Raw genomic sequence first — 21738 nt, 5'->3', positions numbered from 1 at the left:
GCAGGAGAGTAAGGGGATGGGTGGCAAAGCTTACCTTACACCCCTTACACACCGTCTGCTCTCATTGTGACTGCAGCTGCAGGGGGGAAAAACAGGGCTACTTGCCTGACAGTCCCTGCTGCAAGCCAGTGGGTAGGGAGGAAGCAGAAGGGGCGGGCAATAGGAGGAGCTTGCCCTACTTGCCCATAGAGGAGTAACTGGTCATGTGTACCAGGGGAATAAGATGCTCCATGAAAAGGAGTGAAGTAACTTAGCCCATTCCTTCATCTCTACCAGAGCAAGGGAAGAGTAGAGGAAGGAATGGTGCCTCTCTGTGTCACAGCTCATTCTCTGGTTGCTCATGAGATGGAGCAACACTGTCCTTTATTCAGGGCAAGTTTTAAAGTTACAGTCTAGTCCAGTCAGAGTAAGAGAGTCAGAAAAAGACCCAAGAATAATTTTACTCTCATAGCTTATTTTGAACCACAAGAGAGATAAGGACACCAAACAATTTGAATATTCCCATCAGGGGAACAGCATTAATAAGAATAATTTTTAGTTATCTTGTAGCAAGATCTTAGGACATGTAAACATACATATATGTTTAAATCTCAGACAAGAAGATGATTCTCTTCCATCTGTGCTCAGTGTGTGAGACTAAGATAGAGATAAGATAATTTTCCCAAGAATGTGGAAGCTTGAATACAAGAGTTATTGTCCCAAGGATGTGGGATCGAAAAAGAAACTGACGTGTGAAATTCGGAAATCATCTTAAAATTTCTTAGGAACTTCAGACACAGAATAACATTTAAAAGGAGTCTGGAAAAAATAGTGGATTTAGAGCATGATCCAAAGCCCACTGAAATCAATGGAAGTCTTTCTTCTAATGTCAGTGGACTTTGGATCCGGTCCAGAGAGAGCCTAGGAGAAGAGGCAGTTGGGAAACTACTAAATGTAGTAGTTTTTTTTTTTTTTTTTTTTGCTTTGGGTTCTGATCCAAGATGTATATCTTTTGAGTACTTCCATTATCCATGAGGGTGAAGAGAAAGGTGCCTAGGCAAGGAGAACGATTGGGTGCTTATGCTCATTTGTGGGTAGAATTTCATGGTTACATAATTATTGGGCCTGATCCTGAAAACACTCATGTGGGTAGTCCCATTTTATTCAGTGGCACTACTGAGTATAAAGTTACTCGCATGCAAAAATGTTTGTAGGGTAGGGCCTATTTCTGACAGAACTGTTTATTTTAGCATCTGTTTATAGGCGTGCTGAGAAATTGGCCACATATTCATATTACATTGTTTTCTCACTACTGGATTGCTTTCATAGAATCATAGACGATTAGGGTTGAAAGAGACCTCAGGAGGTCATCTAGTCCAACCCCCTGCTCAAAGCAGTGGTGTATTGCCACTTGCTTGTTTGTAGAAATGCATTGATTTTCCTTCATTTTTTTAAGTTAAAAAAATTGACAGGTTGCAACAGATTTCCAGTTGGACAGAATATATGTGCTATGGTGTTCATGAAACTTGGAATAAAATAGGTGGAGAAAATGTGTTTATTCCCCTCAATAAATGGAATTGCCCATTCTTAAAAGTCTAACATGATCTGTTTTTGTAGGGTGGGAATAAAGACAATAACGTTTCTACCTTGGGGAGATTGCTTTCTAGGACTTGACACATACAGCTGGTAAGCAGTGCTTGTCTGCATCTGAGGATATCACTCTTTTATGAAGGTACTCCAGTGTTGCCAACTTTTATGAGTCTTGCAATATTTAGTATGTTTCCTAAAGCATCAACTCCTTAAGGAATGGGATTAGGCAAGAATCCCTGCTTTCAGGTTTTAAAAAGGTAGATTTCTAGCCTTCATGGTTGTGGAGACAGGCTTAAAAATAAAAGGAGTACTTGTGGCACCTTAGAGACTAACAAATTTATTTGCGCATAAACTTTTGTGAGCTACAGCTCACTTCACGAAAGCTTATGCTCAAATAAATTTGTTAGTCTCCAACTGCCTCCCAAACCAGATGGCAAAAAAAGAACCTCGACCTTTTCTTAAATCGTAATTTTAAAGCCACTCATAATTTTTTGGAGTCTGGATCATAATTTTTCAACATTTGGGGGTTAGCAATACTGTATCGCCTAGCTGGCAGGCTGCGGGAGGAATAATATCTGTGCCCCAACTAATTACAGCTGCCCCTCTCTTAGATGGGCCAAATGGTTCAAAGTAGCTAAGCCTGTGTTTTTCATGTGAATCTTAATTCAAGACTTTATCTTTGTGGGTTTGATGGGCTTGCAGGGACCTGCAGTCCGTAATAAACAGGAGACTACTCTTGCGAGGCCCCTGGAAGGTCTGCTTAAAATTCTACCAACAAACCAAAGCGAAGGTTTGGGGGAATTTCCTGGCTAGTGATGGTGTTTCTCTCTTCCAAGGTTATAGCTACATCATCCCTGCCAGAAAGAACTTATTCTTAGGGCCACCAAATTACTTCTGAATAGTGATTTTTTGCTTTTGAAATGGACCAGATTGCACCATATGGCAGGAATTTTTAAAAATTGTCCTGGAGATAAGGACGCCCCCGACCCTCCTAGAAAATTCCCACATGACCCGTACGTCATATTGCACAGTGCTATTCTCTCTATAAAGTTCTCCGTGTAATTTTCAGGAACAAAGTATAAATAAGTTTAAGCAGAGTGCAGCTTAATTGGTTGGTTGCCAAGCAGTGCACTCTCTCTCTCTCTCTCTCTCTCTCTCTCTCTCTCCCCTCAGTTATGGTTATAAAATGGTGGTTTTGTTTAAATTGGAAAACAAATGAATGGATACTGTAGTGGCTCATCCCAGATAGCATATTGCCCTGCAGATGTCATACTCTGTGTCCACACTATCCTTTCTACCACTAGCTCTTTCAATACGTTGTTCAGAGTGGGCGGGGAAACAGTACTCTTCTTGCTTTCTTTATTGAGGGGTTTGCGTGGGAAGGGCAGCTTTAGTCGCTTTAGGAAGCTCCAGAGTAGCTCTGCCAGAAGAAGCTGCCTAGAGAATATGTTAAATCAGTTCATCCATTGTCTGCCCTAACCATGTCTTCTTACTGGTCAGTGATGACCTTTTTGGGTATGTCTACACTGTAGTTAGACACCCACAGCTGGCCTGTGCCTGCTGACTGGGGCTGGAGCTAAGGGGCTGTTTAATTGTGGTGTAGATTTTCGGGCTTGGGCCGCAGCCGGAGCTCTGGGACTCTACCACCTTGCAGGGTCCTACAGCCTGGGCTTGAGCCCAAATATCTACACCCCCTTAGCCTGAGCTCTGCGAGCCTGAGTCAGCTGATATGGGCTAGCCAGGTTTTTTTTATGGCGGTGTAGATATCCCCTTTGAGCACAAGCCCTACTGCACTGACGAATGCAGCAATCACCAAAGGTGGCTTTGCACTGCTGGAGGCCCTCTGCCAGGATCGCCATCCAGAGAAGCTGGCACAGACCTTGACTAAGGAATTTTTGTGGGCTATAAGATCTTTTGCTCATCCAAGGCTCGTTGGTTCTCAGAAGGGCTGGCTGACCACCAGATAGCTAGCAGACATGCTAATTATGCAGCCTTCTCTGCCTCACTTGACATAATCTGAAGTACAAAGTAAACACTCAGACAGAAAAATAATGAGCTAGATCCTCAGCTCATGCCAATAGGCATATTGCATTGAAGTCAAAAGAGCTACGCCAGTTGATAGAAGCTGAGGTTCTGACCCTGGGTGCCTTTATTCCCCAGTTTTTAATGAGACCTCCCTCATAGAAGAAGTTTACAAGAGTTGACACAGTGGAGCTAATATGGTCAATTATGTCCATCTGTGTTTAGGCAACAGTGAATTGAAAATTATTTACATGATAGACTAATGGCTCCATCATATATACATATTTAGACAATTTGTAAATGTTGTTATTTAACTGATGAACCATCGGTAATGAAGTTGTATTTATTTACAGTCTTTAAAACATGTACGTTTATAAAACATGTTCTGTGTAGCCTGTTGAACAAGTCTGTTTAGCCTATTTTCACTTGGATGTTTGACCCAACAGATCATCTAACCAAAGGTGTTTGTCACAATTCCTCCTTTGGAACCCTGATACTGGCTGCTTGGAAAAGTTAATTATCACAGCTATTAAAGACCTTGATTCGGGAAAACACTAAAGCACATGCTTAACTGGAGACATTTGCTTAAAAGCTGTCCTGAATAGGGATGTTTTCCCCCACTAAATATCAAACTTTTCAGACTATCTTAAAGCTCTGATCTGCAAACACATGCCTAGCTTGACAAAGCTGGGTCATCCCAAGGACTTTAATGGGGTTTCTGACATGCCTGTAGTTAATTATGGGCATAAATATTTCAAAATATCGGGGACTAATTGCTTGTCAAATTTATTTCCCCACCCTATATTTAAGCTGCCTTTGTGTTATACAGTTTCCAAATAAAGAAGAGAGACTGAGAATCTTTCGCTTTTAAAAACGTACTGTACAGAATAAGGCAAATCCTTGAGCCATGAACTCAGAGTTTTGCCCAATTAAATTCTGGGTAAGGAGTGCAAGATTTTGTCCGTATAGTTGTAAAAGTAGTCTAAATTATGTTCCCCCCCCTCTTGAAAATTGCATCCAGAAAAAAAGTGTGCTCCCTTGCACCGAGAAGGTCAAAGTTCAGCCCATGGCAAATTAATAAAGCTGACATTTCAGCCCTGAAAATACGAAAATTTAATAGAACTATTAAGCAACGTGAAGCATTTCTATTATACTGACTCTGACAGTAAGTTTTTAAAATGTAAAATAACCTGGAGAGACACATATATTAGCAGCGGCAGAATTATTACCACAGACAGCCAAATACCTGGAAGTTTATAATTTGTAAATAATGAAAGGCAGCTCTGTGAACTACAAAAGTCTCGCTCACGCATTTGATTCAAATGCCCTCTATATGAACTCTATAAAATGCTTTAGTTTTATATTATCAGTTTGAGTTCACAGTCCCTGTGGGGGGTAGCTGGATTTCTCTTTTATTATTATTATTATTTTATTATTTTATTTTTGCTGCTGTTACTGGTAATGTGACTTCCTTTTACATTATGCTGTAGCCATATAATTCTTTTAAAATTAAATTGTTTTTAATGATTGGCAGAAAATTGCACAAGCAATGTATGTGCAGAGTTCTCTTGAATAATGAGGTTATTGTTAAATGATTGAATAGAGATTAATATCAAGGTATTTTGGCAAGTTGGTTCATACCAGCTGTACTTTAACAGTCAATCCTACATAAGTAAGCAATACTCTGAATGGGAAATCAGACACATCAAAAGTACAGCACATCATGAATATAAATGCATTTTGTACACAGAGATAATATTTTTTTGTCCACGGCATTGAAGTTCATTAACTTTATATATATTCTTCTTGAAACTTTTGAAGGCTTGCTTAATTATCTTGTTCCAACTCTATGTATGATTCTCTATTATAGAAATTATAGAAATGTAGGGCTGTCAGGTACCTCAAGAGGTCATCTAGTTCAACTGCACTGAGGCTGGATTAAGCATACCTAGATCATCTCATACCTAGATAGATGTTTGTCTTACCTGATCTTGAAAACCTCCAATGACAGGGATTCCACAAACTCCCTTGGAAGCCTTTCCAATGTTTAGCTACCCTTATAGTTAGAAAGTTTTTCCTAATAGCCAACATAAATTTTGCTTGCTACCCTCAGTGGACATGGAGAACAATTGATCACCATCATCTTTATAACAATTTCCTATTTATTTGAAGACTGTTATCAGGTCTCCTTTACTCTAGGCTAAACATGCCCATTTCTTTCAACCTTTCTTGATGGGTTGTTTTCTCTAAATCTCTTACCATTTTTTTGCTCTCCTGTGTTCTCTCCCTAATTTGTCCTCATCTTTCTTAAAGGTTTGTGCCCATAACTGGATGCAGTGCCCCAGATGAGACCTCACTAGTGCCAAGTAGAGTGGAACAATTACCTCCCATATCCTATGTAGGACACTGTCAGAACAACCCAGAATGACATTTGCCTGTTTACTTGTAATCAGTTTGTGATCCACTATAACCCCCAGATCCTTTTTTTCAGTGCTACTTCCTCACCAGTTATTTCTCGCATGATATTATTGAGTTGATTATTATTATTGATATCAGACCAATTCTGCAATTTATCAAGATAATTTTGAATTCTAATCCTGTCCTTCGCAGTGCTTGCAACTCCTCTCAGCTTGGTGTCATTGCAGATTTTATAAATCCACTTTGTCCTATAAGTTGTTAATGAAAACGTAGACCAGTACTGGGCCCAGAACCCATACTTAATTTTATGATATTTATAACTTTTTTCTTACAGTAAATCTGGCATTATTTTTTATACTAGGGTCTTAAAGAGTTTACTAATGGAGGGATTTTTTTTGGTATTATGTAATTTTGTAATTATATATTTAAAAGGCTGCCAATAGCCATCACATTAAATTGTTGATACGCTACAAGAAGAGTCTGTAATCAGACCTACATCAGTATTGTGAATTTAGCCAAAAGCATGTTTGTAAATTGCTGCCTGAAAAGGAGGATTTATATTCAGTATAATTGAGTGGTATAAATTACAGCCTGATCTGGAGTAACCCGGTAGACTTTTTTCCCTAGGTGTGTAGCCCATACGTATCTATACAATTGTTTGGCAAGACATTCACCTTTAACTAGTGTAAAGTAACAGTGTGTTCATAGATATGTACATATATATCCTTTGATACTGCTAGCCAGATTCTCTCATCCCCTCATGGCCTTCTTGGCAACAAGGGCACACTGCTGACTCATATCCAGCTTCTCGTCCACTGTCACCCCTAGGTCCTTTTCCGCAGAACTGCTGCCTAGCCATTCGGTCCCTAGTCTGTAGCTGTGCATTGGATTCTTCCGTCCTAAGTGCAGGACCCTGCACTTATCCTTATTGAACCTCATCAGATTTCTTTTGGCCCAATCCTCCAATTTGTCTAGGTCTTTCTGTATCCTATCCCTCCCCTCCAGCGTATCTACCACTCCTCCCAGTTTAGTATCATCCGCAAATTTGCTGAGAGTGCAATCCACACCATCCTCCAGATCATTTATGAAGATATTGAACAAAACCGGCCCCAGGACCGACCCTTGGGGTACTCCACTTGATACCGGCTGCCAACTAGACATGGAGCCATTGATCACTACCCGTTGAGCCCGACAATCTAGCCAGCTTTCTACCCACCTTGTAGTGCATTCATCGAGCCCGTACTTCCTTAACTTGCTGACAAGAATACTGTGGGAGACCGTGTCAAAAGCTTTGCTAAAGTCAAGAAACAAGTCCTTTCCTTTCCTTTCCTTTCCTTTCCTTCATCCTGCCCTGAGATATACAGTGGATATCTGGGCAGTTGAAACAGCTTATGGTTTTGGGGGGCTATCTGCTTGAACTTCTGGGATTTGACCAGACACCAGAAAGGGTAGATCTCCAACTCTGTGTATCTTCTGCACGATGCACAATAGTGAAATTTTCAGATAGGGGTTTGTTTTTTGGATAGCCCTAAAGATTTTTACAGGATATTATATAAAATGGGCAGATCTCAAACTCATTTGAAGAGCATAGGTTATTGCTGATCTGAGATGAAATACCCTTTGTATAAGGGACTGCTCTGATATGTAGCCAAAATGGAGCTGTCTCTCAGTTTGCTAAGTATGGATGAACCAGGATGTCTTAAAAGAAACACTACTCCCTCCTTGACTGTCCTGTCCCAACCTAAATCTTCACTTACCCCTAACCTGAATCTTTTTGAGGTTTGGAAAAGAGTAACAATCATCCCACCCCCATACCTACTTCTTATCTGCTGTGTGATGTCATGGGGCAGAAGGGTGAGACCTAGGGGCTCCGTATTCTGATTGTGGAGTCACCTTTCTAGAAGCTGATCACTTCTCCACTCATAGTGGATCTCTTTAGAGCATGTGGCCTCCCTCATCTACTCAACTGTCATTTTCTGAGGGTAAGAGGGTAGCTTGGTTATCTCCTTTTGTGCACTAAGTAAATTAGTGCAAATTGTTTATGTACTTCATGCTGTGTGATTGTAATAGTCACTAAGAGGGTATGAGAAAGCAGGTTACATATTTCATTTCTTCACTAGTTAATCATCTTGGATTCTGCTGTTTCTGCTAAAGGTTGTGCATTCCTCATATACGCCAAGCTTTGCAAAAATGGTTGCCAAAAATTTATGCTCCTATGTCACCTATATTTAGGCACCTGAGTAAGTGGCCTGATTTTCAAAAGCGCTGAGCCATCTGCTATTGACTTCATTTTGCGCTGGTGGGTGCTCAGCACCTTTGAAAATCAGACCAATTATTCAGGTGTTTAAAGATGGACCGAGGAGCCAAAGTTGAACAGCCATTTTTGAAAATTTTGGCTGTAATGTCATTCTCAATTGCGGTGCTCATTTATCCTATATCCAGCGAAAAAATGATCCCTTCTGAATTTGACAGTCAGAATAAAGCAAGTGGTAGAGGCAATAACACTTAATGATAGGTATGGGTTATACACTGAGTTAAACATTGATCATATTGGGCAGAAATACAATCTTAAGAACCCAACAGCAAATTCCTGACCCTCTCCCCTCCCCCCGCACCTCCATGCACGGATTCATGAAAGTGGCGTAAATTCTGCTACTGTGATCACAGGCCAATAAAAGGTTTTTGTGGTTGCAGAGCTTTTCTTCAAAAGATATGGGGCCCTTTGATTTTTAAGGAAAAACAAATAATTTTTACAATGGCTGAAGTAGTAAGTATCTTTCATTACATTAAATACAGGATTTAAAATGTAGTTCAGTAATAGGTGGACTGCGCAGAAATTATCATGTGAAACAGAAATTTTTCAAGTGGTAGTCCACGCAGATTCCACTTGGTGTGAATGTGCCCCATGTGTGCAAGGTTGCTATCACATTCCTGGAGCATGTGTGCACCAAGAGGAAAATTCGTATGGACAACACATCTCAGTGAGTCGCGGCTGTACATAAGATAGATAACCATTCTTACCATATTCTATAAGGCATCTGTGGAGAATTTTTTCAGAATTCTGTGTGACTTTCCCATCACAATATTGTCATAAAACAAACCCATGTAAATTGTTTATATATAAATTAATAAATCTGGAGGAATCTGGTTGGGAGGGGAGACAACCCTCAAAAGTTTGGGAATCGCTGGTGTAGACAATGGAAAAGAATCTTTCACTTTGTGTTTTCACATCAGCTACAACTTGAAGTGTTCTCTAAGTGCTCCATATAATTTTAACACCAGATATTGGATGATTAACATGCCAGCTAACTTTCTGCTGGTATTTGCTACATAAATACTGATCTACCACCTGGAGCCTTTAAATAAAAATATGATCAGTTGTTAAATAGTATCATACTGTTACTGTGATACCAGCTAAACAACATCATAAACTCTGTCTATTCTGCATTCCTTATGCACCCAGAATTCTCAATTAAGTTTCTGGGAGTTCTGGGTTTATGAGGACCGCAGGATGAGGCCCTATGTAAATCTTCAAGCCAGATTCATAACCTGAAACCACCTTCAGTAATTGAAGCTAGCAATATACAGAGAACCGAGGAAAAGTTTATTTTATTTTATTTTAAATTGTTACCAATATCATACACTACTGGAGTTTTCCTTGGGTTTGGTTGACATGCAGAAGCTGATCTTTTTCAGGAAGGCAAAAGGAATGAAAGGGAAACATTAGAACTAGAGCTGTGTAAAACTTTTGTGGTAAAACCCAAAGCAGAAGTTAAACCTTGGATTTAGGTTTTGAATTTTGTGGTAAAACCTTCAAAACTGAGTGATATTGCATGATTATTGAAACAGTAAACTGCTCATGTCAGGGACTGTCTTTTGCTATGTGTATGCTAGAAGTGCCTAGTGCAAAGAAGCTCTGATTTTAATTTAGGTTTTCACCTGAGACCTTGAGAAATTTGAGGTTTTGGATCAGTTTTGTGTTGAGTTTTTGGTTCCATTGACTCCCAGAACATTTAGTGTGAAGTTTTGAGTAGTTTAACCCAAAACTAATAAGACTAGAGTTGGTAGAAATTTTTTTCCAAAGGAAAAGGCTTTTTGTTGAAAAACTGACCTTTTACAGTTTGTTTAAAAAAAAAAACCTGTAAATTTTTGTTTTCTTCTAATTTTTTGCAACATTTCTTATCCAAATGACTATCAAAATTATCACTGAAATTTTATGGAAACTATGATAAATTAAAACATTTTGAAAATTTTAATAATGTTGACAATAAAAAAGTTTTGTGAAAGATTTCATGGAAAATGCAAAATGGGTCTGTTTTGAACCCTGCAAAATGGAAACCACTCACAGCCTCTCAAGTTCCTAATATCCACTCCCATTCAGGTGTAGTGATGCAGCAAGCATAAACTTAAAGATATGTACCTGAAATCCAAAGTGTAGATGATGGTGGGTTTTGAACTACAGTGCTTCCCGTAATATTTCTTTGATGAAGCACTTGAATATAGGCCCTGTGGAAGGATGGTTTCAAAAACAGGCACTATAATTCAGCAGGAAACTAAACAGTGCTTATGTGTTCTCATGACACACATAAACCTATATGACAGGTTTCAGAGTAGCAGCCGTCTTAGTCTATATCCGCAAAAAGAACAGGAGTACTTGTGGCACCTTAGAGACTAACAAATTTATTTGAGCATAAGTTTTCATGGGCTACAGCCCACTTCATCGGATGAATAGAATGGAACATTTAGTAAGATCTATATGTTAAGGAAATCTATACGTTCCATTCTCTGCATCTGATGAAGTGGGGCTGTAGCCCACGAAAGCTTATGCTCAAATAAATTTGTTAGTCTCTAAGGTGCCACAAGTACTCCTGTTCCTTTTACAAATCTATATGTCTAGTATCTTTATATTTTAAAAATACTAGTATTGTACAGAGCAAACATATGGGCTGTTGGATTTTACTAACTAGTAGTTAGCATTTAAAACAACAGATTAAGAAGCCATCTCTTGAGCTACATTGTATTATTACATCATATTAATGTGTGAATTCCCATTGTGGAATCCACTTTTGGAACCTCTGTGTGGATAGAATCGAAATTACATAGTTTATCCTGACAGGAAAGCCAACTAAATCCTAACGGAAATCAGAGCCTTTTATTACAGTCCTCCTATGCAAGAAAATTATCATTTTCTGAATAAACTAAATACTTTTCTACCTTGCAGAACTCAAATTATCACCACTCATCAGAGCTCATGTTCCAATTACTGTGAAGTATTTAGGAAAACTGTGTCCAAATTAATTCTAGTTACTTTCTTGTGGTAGTACTCAGGGTTTATAGCTATACGTTAATGTGAAGGCTATTCATATAGTGGAGAGCATTCTTTAGCACCTCTTACTACTCCAGTAGAGTCCAACTCTGCCAGCACTTAGCTACATGAGTAACTTTACTTGCTTGAGTAGTTCCACTGGGATGAATGGGACTACTTCCAGGTGAAATGACTGATGTGACTAAGCATTTGCAGGATTGCGGTGTATAGCAAATAACCTTGGAAAGTCCATAGTAAATGTAATAGAACCACAAATGTCTCTTTTGTTGGCAAGAAATTCAAAAGAGTAAAGCAGATTTAAGTAACTGCTTCACATTTCAGGCTCTGGGTTCTTGCACTCACAAGTAAACCACTGTATGCACAGACTTCTACATCTCAGAGGCTTGGATGGAACAGCATATCCATTCCTTTGGAGTTTTTATGTTACGAGAGAGTCCTAATGAAGACTAATGTTAGGGGTTTTTTTTGGAGAAAGTTTAATTGGGGGTTGAGTTTTATTTGAGGCTGTTGTGGGTTAACTGCTGATTTTAATTGGATTCTCTTTCTCAGTATCTGTCAAAGACTCTTAAGAGAATAGAAAGGCATTGTTTATTTGTATATATTGCATTTATTTGGTTTATAAATCAAATAAATGAAAATGCACTTCATGGGCCAAATTTTTTGCTGGTGTAAATTTACCCATAAAATGCTTGTAAATCACACCAACAGAGAATTTGATACTACAGTAGAACCTCAGAGTTACAAACTGACCAGTCAATCACATACCTCATTGGGAACTGGAAGTACACAATCCGGCAGCAGCAGAGATGAAAAAAAAAGAAGCAAATACAGCACAACACTGTGTTAAATGTAAACTGCTAATTGTAAACTACTAAAAAAAGAAAACGGGAAAGCAGCATTTTTCTTCTGCATAGTAAAGTTTCAAAGCTGTATTCAGTCAGTCAATTGTAAACTTTTGAAAGAACCACCATAACGTTTTGTTCAGAGTTCCAAACATTTCAGAGTTACGAACAACCTCCATTCCGGAAGTGTTCGTAACTCTGAGGTTCTACTGTATATTCTTAGGATATGTGCTTGCTGGTCTTTGGCTGTGACTAAAGTCCGCTGCAAATACTAGTGTAAAGAATAATGTAAGGGAGGTATACGTAAAGGCCCCAACTTTGGAATTCCTCTCTGTTCAGCAAGGCACATAAGATCACGTTTAACTTTAGGCACATGCTTAAGTGCTTTCTTGAATAAGGGCCAAAATTATTATTGCTAAAGAGAACCTTGGCTGACTGACTTAATGCCTGTGTATCTAATGTATTGTGCCCATGATCATTGTATCTGGTGGTATCACAATTCATGATGGTGGGTCATGTCTTACATGCACATCTTCCAAAATGAAAGCACACCTTGTGAGAATGTGTGTACTGTTTCTTCAAATTTGGTGGAAGAGGGTTTCGGGAAAGGTTCTAGAAGGAGCTGGGCGGTGAAATAGAGATGAAGACAGTGTAGCTTCAGGGATAATATTGTTTTTCTTTTTTCACTTAAGTCTGGTATTCAGTGATGGCAAAAAGGGGCCCTTTCTGTGATTCTTTACCGTTGTTGCATGACACAAACTATTTCCAAACTAACGAATAAATATGCATTTTCAGTCCTCTTCCATTTGAGTTAAAGACAGGCACTCACTTTATGGTCTAACTGTTGAATGCAACAAGTTGTAACTGGTCCATGAAATTAAAATTCCCTCTCAAGAGGCTGAGTCTCGTGGAAGTACTCTTAAGCTGTGCTGTTTGTTGTAGTGCCATATATGCAAACACTCATCAGCATTCAGCAAGAAAAGCCTAAAGATACAAAAGCAATTAACAAAAATTGCTTTGACTATCTAAAATGTATTAGATACCTTTTAAAAAAAATAATTCTTCCTTTGGATCTCTTTTTGTCAGCCAGCTTTATAGGGCATTTGGTGAATGGTGGGAAAGCGTCTACTCCATTCCCATTAAAAAACAAAACTTCCTTTGATGGCTTAAAATGCAAATATACATTTAAATAAAGTTAATTTCCTTCACCAGAGAAAGATCTCTGTCTATCTGGATAGCCTACTGGCCACTCCATAACTGGCATTTTTGTTGGGAGTCTTGGTGTAGAGATCAGAGTTTGAATGGGCATGGAAAATGAACATCTCTCAGGATCTGCATTGCAGTGCAGAGAGAATGCAGGGAAGCTTGCTGTCCGTCCTCTACCTCTTCTATGGGTGAACTCCCCTCTCTCTTGTGTGTGTGTGTGTGTGTGTGTGTGTGTGTGTGTGTGTGTGTGTGTATACATATATATATATATAATAAACGGGATGGAATAGTCTGCATAGATTTAGGGTTAAATATAATAACATGCATTTTTCTTCTTTTTCTTTTCTTTTCTTTTCTCTGTAGGTATGGGAAAATTGTATCCACAAAGGCAATTCTTGACAAAAACACAAATCAGTGCAAAGGTATGTGCAAAGAGTCCTCCCGATGAGTTCGATGTCTGTTTGGCTGATTGACTGGTATTCCATCCGCCAAGGTTCGGGCTCCGACTGTGCAATCAACACAATGTACAGTATATTGCAAACATATTTAATAATGCCAGAGCTCTGAGTTGTATTTTCCAGTAACATTGCTCATTAATTTTTTTCATTAACAAACAAAATGAAAATCGCAAATCAGAACAGGTTTCAAATTGCTTCGGTAGAAAAGTAAATTACCTTCTAACCACATAGCGTTGTCTGATTTGAATGATATCATCAGTGATGCAAATTGATTTCCTATAGCAAAATGAGAAACCCTTGGGAAAACTTTCCCAAGCAAAACCTGGTTTAATTTTTCTATTCTAGAATGTCTCAGACTACATTGCTGGAAGAAGAAAATATGCACTGTGGCACAACATTGATCATAAAATTGTGACATAGTGATATGAAAATGATTTCTCTTACTCTTGGAGTTTTGCATTTTTAATTTCTCGATAATATTTCAAAATATTCTGTTTCTTTTAGTGAAATAAATGTGTACTGTGGAGATATGGTGTTTGCATGTGTCTATATCTTTCTCTAGATAGATACATACAGAGATTTCTGAGACTAGACTAATTATCTGATAAACAGTCTGAAGGTCCATCTTTTCCATGGGTGGGACTTTAACTGTTGGTTCTCACAGTGGAGTCCACTTTCCGGCAGGATAACACTGTAATTCCACAGCTAGTGAACTGTAGAATCTTTTTGCACTGATGTCTCACCGAATTTGCCTCACAAGGAGTGGATTCTGGAAGAAAGCATTTTCTATGTAGCCCTGGTAAGAAAAGGTCTATGGCATCTTAAGGTAGCAAACTAAGTGAAATATGAGGTTAGTGATGAAATAAGATGTGAAGAGGGGAAATATGGAAGGAAACTTGAGGAAAAGTGAGAAGGGACAAAATCCTGCTAGTGTTACAAAAGCGTGCTTAGTAACTGGCATATGGAGTTTCTTTCCCTATAACCCATGCAGCAGCAGTACTGGATAGCCACACAATGGTATATTAGGAAGGGGGACTGAAATTGTACCCTGACAAAACACCACAGTCCCAAAAAGGCATGGTTTGCCACCTGGTGCATGTAGTCAGGCTCTAGGACTCATTGTACACACACTATGCTGGCCTGCATATGCAAGATGGGGGGCTTGTTGCTGCTTTAAAATTAACAGCAGTGTCTATCTCATCAAACAGTCCGACAAGATGGTGCCTTATGTTCAGCACTGCACCACCGTTCCCACCAACATTTTGTTAATAACAATGGGCTATAATACAAGGAAAGGATGTGGCTGAAAAATACATATAAAAATGGGGGGGGGGAGAGGGTGCTGAGAGACAGAAAGAAGAGAATGGAGGGATTTAGCCTTCCATTTCTGGGTTTTGGGGCTGTTTCATTTTGTCTTCTGTTATATCACAGCAATAGGTGCTATGTAATAATGAGAATTTAATAAGATTTGTTTTCAATATAGTTTACAGCAAGGAAAAAGTGAGACACATTTGTTCATGTTTTAGAGGAAAGATCTTTATGGCATGAGTAGTACAACTGAATGACCGTAAACATGGACTTATTTACAATAGATGGCATGGAAATGGCAAATATAGTAAGGATGAGCATTTTGCTTATTTAAATAATGGGTAACAGTTCGTTCCTCTTTGGCAAAACAAACTTCTTAAAGGTGCGGAAAAGAATGAGATGGCCAGTCAAGTAGGCACACCATTCTGTAATGTAGGTGGTGTACCATCAAATATAAAGGGAGTGATTATAGTAAAATCTCAGAGTGGTGGGAAGTCATCTTGCGATTTTAAGACTCAGAAACATATTTCAATGCCACTTGATATTTGGCCAAGTTACAGCAGTGAGTTTAAAAACTAAAACCTCCAAATAAAGAGTTCACATGACAGCAAAAGAAAAAGAAGATCATTTTAAGAAATTGCACAGGTATCAATGAGATTCCTCACAGATCCACTGAGACAGAGTGACAGGTTTCAGAGTAGCAGCCGTGTTAGTCTGTATTCGCAAAAAGAAAAGGAGTACTTGTGGCACCTTAGAAACTAGCAAATTTATTTGAGCATAAGCTTTCGTGAACTACAGCTCACTTCATTGGATGCATTCAGGTGTAGCTCACGAAAGCTTATGCTCAAATAAATTTGTTAGTCTCTAAGGTGCCACAAGTACTCCTTTTCTTTTTGAGACAGAATGCTCTGTCTAACTTGAAGTGTTACGTGTATCCTTTTCCAACAATGAGGAAAACAGATTGAATTTTGGTTTGATTTATTCTTCAAACATTCCTCTGCCTGTAAAAATTCACTCGCACCATGTTAAGGACTAGTGTTATCAAAACATTTTTTTTTTCTGGTGAGAATTAAACAGTCGGATCCAAGAAAACATATATTCCAAGATAGTTCACTAGGGAAACCTTTTGACGTAATCTTTCATTTCAAGATTGTTCTTCTTGGGTAGCATACACACTGAGGCATAGCAGCAGCAACAATCACTCTGTAATAGAACAGTATATTAAAAAAAACAAGCACAGTCATGACAAAGTGGCCAAAAATCACTGAACAAAACAGGGAACAATCCAATATGGAGCGTAATGAAAAATGGACATGATTCATACAGATATTCAAACACAAAAGCCTGATGACACCTAATGTACAAGTTGGAGAATTTTTGCTGTTTTTGCTTTTCCTTCCATGCATTTGCCTTCTGGGTCTAGCGTATTTGCTGATTTTAAAAGTCGGGGAAAATTCTGTAAGAGAAACATTAATCTTAAATGCATAGACTCTTCCCTTTGCAGGGTTTTTTCCTCCAACTGGCTTGCCTTTGATAGGCTTACATGTTTAGAGCAGAGGGAATGAGTAATGGATGTTTCACAGTACAGTTTCCATACCTCATAGCAATGGAATACAGAACAGTTATTCTGCCAAATATACAAGCCCATTCCTTAATGTATGAATTTCTGTTATCTGCATCTGCCCTTGCAGACTCTTTAATGGTGTGCATGCAGATTTACTTCCTAGTTTACTCAGGAGCTCACATTGTCTTGGGCATTTCATCAGCACCTTAAAAGATGAGCCATGGGAGAATGACCAGAGGTCTTAATTCCTACCTATGAGGATCATTCAGTTTTATGAAATAAAAACCATGAAATGCAGTAGCTTCTAGAAGACAGACACTTCAACCTTACAGACTTCATTTTACAGAATAGAGGGAGTACTGCCTTGATTTAATGAGTGGCAGTGTTTTGTCTTTTGGAGGGAAATTTATCTAACTTGATGAGGGAAACCACAGAGACTTCATAAGTAATTGTCCTACTTCACTGAAACTTCTTTCTTTTCCAGAAACCTATTGCTAGATACTACTTATTCATATTTAAAAGGCAAAAGTTTGGGTTACAAACGTGCTTTCATTAGGGTTTCTTAAAGTTTAAGGTCAGAAGGGAACATCTCGTCTGCCCTCCTGTATATCACAGGTCATTCAGCTACAGCCAGTTACCTCTGTATTGAGCCCAAGATTCAAAGCCCACTGAGCCTTTTCGTATATGAATTTATCTTTCTTTGTGTATAGAAAAGGGTGACCTTGTTGCCCTAGCGACAGGGCTGCTACAAGAGTAGAGAGGCAATGAGCAGGAAGTGATATGGTGATGCCAACTACCTCTGTACTGATATTGGTTTGTCTTGTCTTAAATTTAAGTAAGTGGGACTATTCATGTGCTTAAGTACCCGCATGAACCGAAACCTAATGTAAACGAGGTGCTTGGATGCGCTGGTAACCACACCCTTAGAAGCATCTGGATAGGTATGTATGTAATATATTGTGTATATCTGTAAACCTGAGACAGTAACCTATTTTACAGCTGGACTCTGAAGATTAATGCTCTTACATCACTTTGAAAATATGTATTGCTGTAGCTATGCTTTGTATTTATTAATTATTATTGTGTTATCATATTTAAAGTGAAGGAGTTTGGCTCAGAATAGCAACATGGAGCAGGCCCATGTGAAATCATATTCTAGTGAAGAAAGCATCTAAGCTCTGTGGACAGCTCTTTAGACAATACATTTTATTTATTGGGAATAGCACAAACTGAAATAAGTGTGCTCTGTTAGTTATGATTCTCAGAACTGCCATTCTGAGAGAGAGAGAGAGAGAAGAAAAAAAAATCGAGCAAAGTGGTTCTGTGCTTGTTCGCTGACTGTAAACTCCACACACCGGGAGAGCATGCTGAGCATGAATGCGGGGGGAAGGCTCTCATGGACAGGAAATAATTTGTAACACACATTTATTTAATTTTGAAACCATATGCTTATATAAAAAATTAGAATCTCCTGTTTTAGATTACTGGATACATAATGAATGTGCAAAAAGAAAAGGAGCACTTGTGGCACCTTAGAGACTAACAAATTTATCTGAGCATAAGCTTTCGTGAGCTACAGCTCACTTCATCGGATGCATTCAGTGGAAAATACAGTGGGGAGATTTATATACATAGAGAACATGAAACAATGGGTGTTACCATACACACTGTAAGGAGAGTGATCACTTAAGGTGAGTTATTACCAGCAAAGGGTGGGGGGGGGGCAGAACCTTTTGTAGTGATAATCAAGGTGGGCCATTTCCAGCAGTTGACAAGAACGTCTGAGGAACAGTGCGGGGTGGGAGGGAGGAATGAACATGGGAAAATAGTTTTACTTTGTGTAGTGACCCATCCACTCCCAGTCTCTATTCAAGCATAAGTTAATTGTATCCAGTTTGCAAATTAATTCCAATTCAGCAGTCTCTCGTTGGAGTCTGTTTTTGAAGTTTTTTTGTTGAAGAATTGCCACTTTTAGGTCTGTAATCGAGTGACCAAAGAGATTGAAGTGTTCTCCGACTGGTTTTTGACTGTTATAATTCTTAACGTCTGATTTGTGTCCATTTATTCTTTTACGTAGAGACTGTCCAGTTTGGCCAATGTACATGGCAGAGGGGCATTGCTGGCAGATGATGGCATATATCACATTGGTAGAGGTTCAGGTGAATGAGACTCTGATGGTGTGGCTGATGTGATTAGGCCCTATGATGGTGTCCCCTGAATAGATATGTGGACACAGTTGGCATCGGGCTTTGTTGCAAGGATAGGTTCCTGGGTTAGTGGTTCTGTTGTGTGGTGTGTGTAGTTGCTGGTGAGTATTTGTTTCAGGTTGGGGGGCTGTCTGTAAGCAAGGACTGTCCTGTCTCCCAAGATCTGTGAGAGTGATGGGTCATCCTTCAGGATAGGTTGTAGATCCTTGATGATGCATTGGAGAGGTTTTAGTTGGGGGCTGAAGGTGATGGCTAGTGACGTTCTGTTATTTTCTTTGTTGGGCCTGTCCTGTAGTAGGTGACTTCTGGGTACTCTTCTGGCTCTGTCAATCTGTTTCTTCACTTCAGCAAGTGGGTATTGTAGTTGTAAGAACACTTGATAGAGATCTTGTAGGTGTTTGTCTCTGTCGGAGGGGTTGGAGCAAATGCGGATGTATCGTAGAGCTTGGCTGTAGACAATGGATCGTGTGGTGTGGTCTGGATAAAAGCTGGAGGCACGTAGGTAGGAATAGCGGTCGGTAGGTTTCCGGTATAGGGTGGTGTTTATGTGACCATCGCTTATTAGCACCATAGTGTCCAGGAAGTGGATCTCTTGTGTGGACTGGTCCAGGCTGAGGTTGATGGTGGGATGGAAATGGTTGAAATCATGGTGGAATTCCTCAAGGGCTTCTTTTCCATGGGTCCAGATGACGAAGATGTCATCAATGTAGCACAAGTAGAGTAGGGGCATTAGGGGATGAGAGCTGAGGAAGCGTTGTTCTAAGTTAGCCATAAAAATGTTGGCATACTGTGGGGCCATGTGGGTACCCATAGCAGTGCCGCTGATTTGAAGGTATACATTGTCCCTAAATGTGAAATTGTTATGTGTGAGGACAAAGTCACAAAGTTCAGCCACCAGGTTTGTCGTGACATTACTGTTCCTGACGGCTTGTAGTCCATCTTTGTGTGGAATGTTGGTGTAGAGGGCTTCTACATCCATAGTGACCAGGATGGTGTTTTCAGGAAGATCACCGATGGATTGTAGTTTCCTCAGGAAGTCAGTGATGTCTCAAAGATAGCTGGGAGTGCTGGTAGCATAGGGCCTGAGGAGGGAGTCTACATAGCCAGACAATCCTGCTGTCGGGGTGCCAATGCCTGAGATGATGAGGCGTTCAGGATTTTCAGGTTTATGGATCTTGGGTAGCAGATAGAATACCCCAGGTCGGAGTTCCAGGGGTGTGTCTGTGCGGATTTGTTCTTGTGCTTTTTCAGGGAGTTTCTTGAGCAAATGGTGTAGTTTCTTTTGGTAACCCTCAGTGGGATCAGAGGGTAATGGTTTGTAGAAAGTGGTGTTGGAGAGCTGCCTAGCAGCCTCTTGTTCATATTCCGACCTATTCATGAGGACGACAACACCTCCTTTGTCAGCCTTTTTGATTATGATGTCAGGGTTGTTTTGAGGCTGTGGAAGGCATTGTGTTCTGCATGGCTGAGGTTATGGGGCAAGTGATGCTGCTTTTCCACAATTTCAGCCCGTGCACGTCAGCGGAAGCACTCTATGTAGAAGTCCAGTCTGCTGTTTCGACCTTCAGGAGGAGTCCACCCAGAATCCTTCTTTTTGTAGTGTTGGTAGGAAGGTCTCTGTGGGTTAGTAAGTTGTTCAGAGGTGTGTTGGAAATATTCCTTGAGTCGGAGATGTCAAAAATAGGATTCTAGGTCCCCAGAGAACTGTATCATGCTCGTGGGGGTGGAGGGGCAGAAGGAGAGGCCCCGAGATAGGACAGATTCTTCTGCTGGGCTAAGAGTATAGTTGGATAGATTAACAATATTGCTGGGTGGGTTAAGGGAACCACTGTTGTGGCCCCTTGTGGCATGTAGTAGTTTAGATTGTTTAGTGTCCTTTTTCTTTTGTAGAGAAGCAAAGTGTGTGTTGTAAAAACTTCATGAAAAATCTCGTACAGATACAGACAGACATCATCTTCCTTTCCAAATGCAAAAGATGGACATCATACCAAAAGGACTAAAGGTAAAAAATCCATTACAATCTACATACCACACAGACTATGCTGACAGCTTGTGCCCCACGCTGTCAAAGAAACTGCGGAACCAATTGATCAACATCCTCTAGAGCAAACAGGGAAAAATTAAGAATGAGCTCTGAAAACTGGATACTCTCATAAAAAACCAACCTTCCACACAAAGTTCCTCGTGGCTGGACTTTACAAAAAGTAGACAAGCCATTTACAACACACACTTTGACCCACTCCCCCCCCCCCCCCGCTCTCCTGCTGGTGATAGCTCACCTTAAGTGATCACTCTCGTTACAGTGTGTATGGTAAGACCCATTGTTTCATGTTCTCTATGTATATAAATCTCCCCACTGTATTTTCCACTGAATGCATCCGACGAAGTGAGCTGTAGCTCACGAAAGCTTATGCTCAAATAAATTTGTTACTCTCTAAGGTGCCACAAGTACTCCTTTTCTTTTTGCAAACACAGACTAACACGGCTGCTACTCTGAAACCTGTCATAATGAATGTGATGATTTTATAGTCCTAGTTTTTTTAAAAAAAATGTTCCATGCCATCAGTGAGATAAGAATCTACATGTTGTTAAAATGTAGGGATATGTAGCATTTTAATGTTGGGGTTTTCATGAAAGTGAGGGGTGTGACAGGGCTGGCTAGAGGATGAGCGTTGGAAGGCATGCTGCAAGCTTCTCTGCACAGCTCTGCCATTCCATCTCAGTTCTCACGTGTGGCAGCCCTTGCTTACTCAGTCTTAGGCCTCTTGAGCAGAGACTGCAAATTATGCTGAGATGTGCCAAGCTTTTTAGGCAAGAA

At 39.7% G+C, this 21738-nt stretch overlaps 1 protein-coding gene across 9 annotated transcripts in view; it reads left to right on the top strand.

Moving 5' to 3' along the window:
• The window catches only part of RBMS3 (RNA binding motif single stranded interacting protein 3), a 919857-nt gene that overhangs the window by 500840 nt on the left and 397279 nt on the right, over nt 1-21738 (top strand). For all 9 annotated transcript variants that reach the window (XM_073333380.1, XM_073333379.1, XM_073333377.1 and 6 more), the window contains one exon: nt 13747-13805. In XM_073333380.1, coding sequence (XP_073189481.1) covers nt 13747-13805 — 59 coding nt within the window. The remainder of the gene's footprint in view (nt 1-13746; nt 13806-21738) is intronic.

Source organism: Lepidochelys kempii, chromosome 2 (assembly GCF_965140265.1).
Source record: "Lepidochelys kempii isolate rLepKem1 chromosome 2, rLepKem1.hap2, whole genome shotgun sequence".
NCBI classification, from domain to species: domain Eukaryota; kingdom Metazoa; phylum Chordata; order Testudines; family Cheloniidae; genus Lepidochelys; species Lepidochelys kempii.
The sequence above is the reverse complement of the archived record's forward strand: the minus strand, read 5'-3'. Positions and strand labels throughout refer to the sequence as shown.